The sequence below is a fragment of the Cucumis sativus genome, unplaced genomic scaffold (genome assembly GCF_000004075.3).
Source record: "Cucumis sativus cultivar 9930 unplaced genomic scaffold, Cucumber_9930_V3 scaffold78, whole genome shotgun sequence".
NCBI classification, from domain to species: domain Eukaryota; kingdom Viridiplantae; phylum Streptophyta; class Magnoliopsida; order Cucurbitales; family Cucurbitaceae; genus Cucumis; species Cucumis sativus.
Genome location: NW_022279569.1, coordinates 171,534 through 175,020, shown reverse-complemented (window position 1 = coordinate 175,020; position 3,487 = coordinate 171,534). Strand labels below are relative to the sequence as shown.

At 26.6% G+C, this 3,487-nt stretch overlaps 1 protein-coding gene across 1 annotated transcript; it reads left to right on the top strand.

The window, feature by feature from the left end:
• The first annotated feature begins 1,607 nt into the window (after positions 1-1,607).
• On the top strand, positions 1,608-3,243 carry LOC116406239 (FCS-Like Zinc finger 7-like). Its single transcript, XM_031889951.1, has 2 exons — positions 1,608-2,102; positions 2,883-3,243. The coding sequence occupies exons 1-2, from the start codon at positions 1,765-1,767 to the stop codon at positions 2,980-2,982; spliced, it is 438 nt and encodes a 145-aa protein (XP_031745811.1). The 5' UTR covers positions 1,608-1,764; the 3' UTR covers positions 2,983-3,243.
• Positions 3,244-3,487: the final 244 nt, after the last annotated feature.

The following is a 3,487-nucleotide window of genomic DNA, read 5'->3' as shown; positions in this document are numbered from 1 at the left end:
AGAATTATCGACTTTTAAATTTGCTACTTTTATAATTCAGAAAATATAGTGACATGAATTCTATTATCATTTTTTTTTTGTTATTCTTGGAAGTGTTCCTATAAATAATTTCACTTATCTTGCTATATTTTAAAATATTCATTAATAATTTAAGAATAAATTTAAAGGTATTGGAATTGATTTTCTTTTAAAACAATTTATTTGGATTTAATAATTATATCTAATAAGAGCTTTTATTTACAAAATATGAAAAAGAAATAACTACATAAAGTTTTACTTTCAATAATTCAAATAAAATAACTATCCATCCAAACACTCAGAAAACAATTTAAAATTGCAATTTTATATGGAAAATGCAATGTAATTATGTAGTATATAAAATTAAGAGATGTGGACTTGCCTCCTATTCTCATCATTCACTTTTCTTTTAAAAAATAAATATTAACTTATCATTTTAATTCCAATAAATTGCCTATTGTTCTCAATATATTTGTTAATTTTCTTTTTAAAGAGTTAACTTTTACAATAATAACCTTCCCTTATCTATTCAACTATGTTTATATTAGTCAAAATTAATATAATTCAACTGATAATATATGATTGAAGGTATAATTTTGTACTATTTCAATTCATCATCTCAATAATAAAAAAGATTTTTATTATTGATCACCATATTTACATAATTAAAGAGAAGCTACTTTCCTTAACAATGTATAGTTGGAAGTTTTAGCTTGTAATTTCATATTTAAGATAAAATTATAAAAAAATGTCCATAAATTTTGCTTCACGCCTAAGTTCATGATACATTTGAACTTTAAAATAATTTTAAACTTTCAAAAGTTTTCACAATAATCTTTAAAAAAATTAAAATTATTTTTAAACTTTCAAAAAAAAAAAAAAAAAAAGACTTCCTAAAGATTTTTTGAAAACCCTTGGGCTTTATTGCTAATATATGTGCATAAGCTGTTAATACATAGTAACAAAAATATCTCTAAAATAAAAAAAGAAAATACTTCTATTGTAAATAATACAATAATCAAATTGTTTAAAGTTTTTCTAGAACCAATTTAAAAACAAATTATATATAGATAATTTCATTGTCTTTTATGTACATATTCTCATTTTTCTCTTACATGTTCAATTAGCAATAAAAAAAAAATCGAGTTGAAACATAAAATTCTTAAGATTCCAAAATTAAAATCTCCTCCCAAAATACACCCGAACAATAAAGAATCAAATACAGAGAAAGAAAATATATTTGGCTATGACATGTACCACAACAACTATACGTACAATTTTTTTAAACATTCTATATATACTTTAAAGTGATAAGATTAAGATATACATGTAGGCATTTTAGCAATGATGTATTAACAGTGTAAAGAAAATTGAATAGACTTAAATTTTGTATACAAAATTGTATAGACAAAAATATTTTTAACCCAAAGTACAAATTTCAAATAGATTATTTTGTATAATTCAGTCCATCATTTTTCATTCTGGTTAAACATTTCTACAAATTTCCAAATCGATGGGAAGGATATACTGTATTAGTGATCATATAATCAAAACCACTAACTTAAAAAAGTTGTGGGATTCTTGGTGGATTGATAATTTTAACAAATTCAACCTAACATAGAACCAAAAATTAGACTTACCCTTTTTGTTTTTATTTTTATTTTATTTCTTTATTTTATAATATCATTCACTCTTCATCTTCTGTTATTCCCAACCGCTCCTTCTCTTTCTCTCTAAGAAGACGATATGATGTTACTCGGGAAGCGTCCACGAGGCCAAATGAAGAGAACGGCCAGTGTATCAGGCATCACCGTAGATCTCAGCCACGTCGAGGGTCAACAGCCGTCTGAAGATCAGAATCCGACCACCGGAGATATTCCTAAAGTCATCTGCAGCACCCAAACTTTGGATAGTGATGTAATGAATTATACGTTATCTTTTGTGTCACCAAGAGGCCGCAAAAATCTCTCCCCCGCCGCCAGCTTTAACAAAGACTCTGACCACCGTTCTTCCGATCACTTTCTCCGTAGTTGCACCTTCTGTCGCCGCCGTCTATCTCCCGGCCGTGACATTTATATGTACATGTATGATTTTCTCTCTTCATCTCTTATCCTCCTATACTGTCTTTTTTAGTTGAGTTATTTAACTTCTTTTTCATTTTTATGCTTCTTACAAAATTATGATAAGAATAATAATAATTTGTTGCATCTACTTATGTTGATCTCATATCTTTTTTATTTGGAACGATACACGTAGTTTATACCTGAGGCAAATAACTTGTGTACTGTTACTAGTAGCTGTTTAGTTTTTCTTTTTTATTCTTGAAAATTAAGTTTACATAAACTCATTTCATGTTTAAAACAAATTAGTCAAGCTTTAAAATTAAACTAAAGAAAAAAGTTTTTGTTTTCCAAATTCAACTTAGAATTCAAATCTTAAATCAAGAAAAAAGACTTTAACTTAAAGAAAAAAAAAATAAAAAAACCAAAATCATCCTAACTAAAGTGGAAAAGAAAAAACAGGGATCAAGAAAAATATTTTATTACATGAAAATTTATTATAGTCACATAGAATGTCTCCGACCTTAGTTATAAAGAAAACACTTTCTCAAATCAAATTGGAGAATACAAAAAGCGAATCATAAACTTGGAGTAGTACTTAGCACACACTCAATATATGTTTTAATTTGTTGAAACTAAAGCATATATACTGATCCTTTTGTGGTGCTTGAAATATATCACTGGTCGTAACAACTACCGTTAAAAAAAAAAAAAAAACATAACTAGATATTAATTTTAAAGTAGAAAAAAAAATTATGAATAAAAATTGAGTGTGAGTTTGATTTTGGGTTGATTTGTTTGTAGGGGAGATACAGCTTTTTGTAGTGCCGAGTGCAGAGAGCAGAAGATGGAACAAGATTGGAGAAAAGAGAAGGGAACCACCACCGTCCATCGGCCGGCGTGAAGAAACATCAGATTATGGCACACCCACCTGTGTAATTTAGATAGGTTTTAATTTGAAGTGTGCATGTGAAGAAGAAGAAGGTATGATTGATTATGAAAATGATTCATCAGCTTGGTTAAATTAAAGCTAACACGTTTTTTGTTTGACAATATATGAGCTTTAATGTGTTTTTTTTAGATTTTTTGTTTCTTTGGTTTCACTTGTAACAATATATCATAGTCTTACATAATTAAGTTTAATCCCATCCATATTTTTATTTAATATATATACCTATATGTGTCAATATAATTAACAAAAAAAAGAGTTAATAATTGAGTATGTTATGTTTTAGGTATAGCAAAATAAATTAATAATATTTATAAATTACCGATAGATTACCATATGTGAGTATCATGGTATAGATAAACACAGATGGTAGTCTATTTTGATCTACCGTGATTACTGTGATATTATATTATATATTTGTAAATATTTTAAAAAAAATTGCCTTATAAAATAATTTTGT

Excerpts from the sequence above, each read along its gene's own strand:
- LOC116406239 (XM_031889951.1), top strand. The coding sequence starts at position 1,765 with ATGATGTTACTCGGGAAGCGTCCACGAGGCCAAATGAAGAGAACGGCC. Across the intron at positions 2,103-2,882 it reads CGTGACATTTATATGTACAT|GGGAGATACAGCTTTTTGTA; the intron begins GTATGATTTTCT and ends ATTTGTTTGTAG.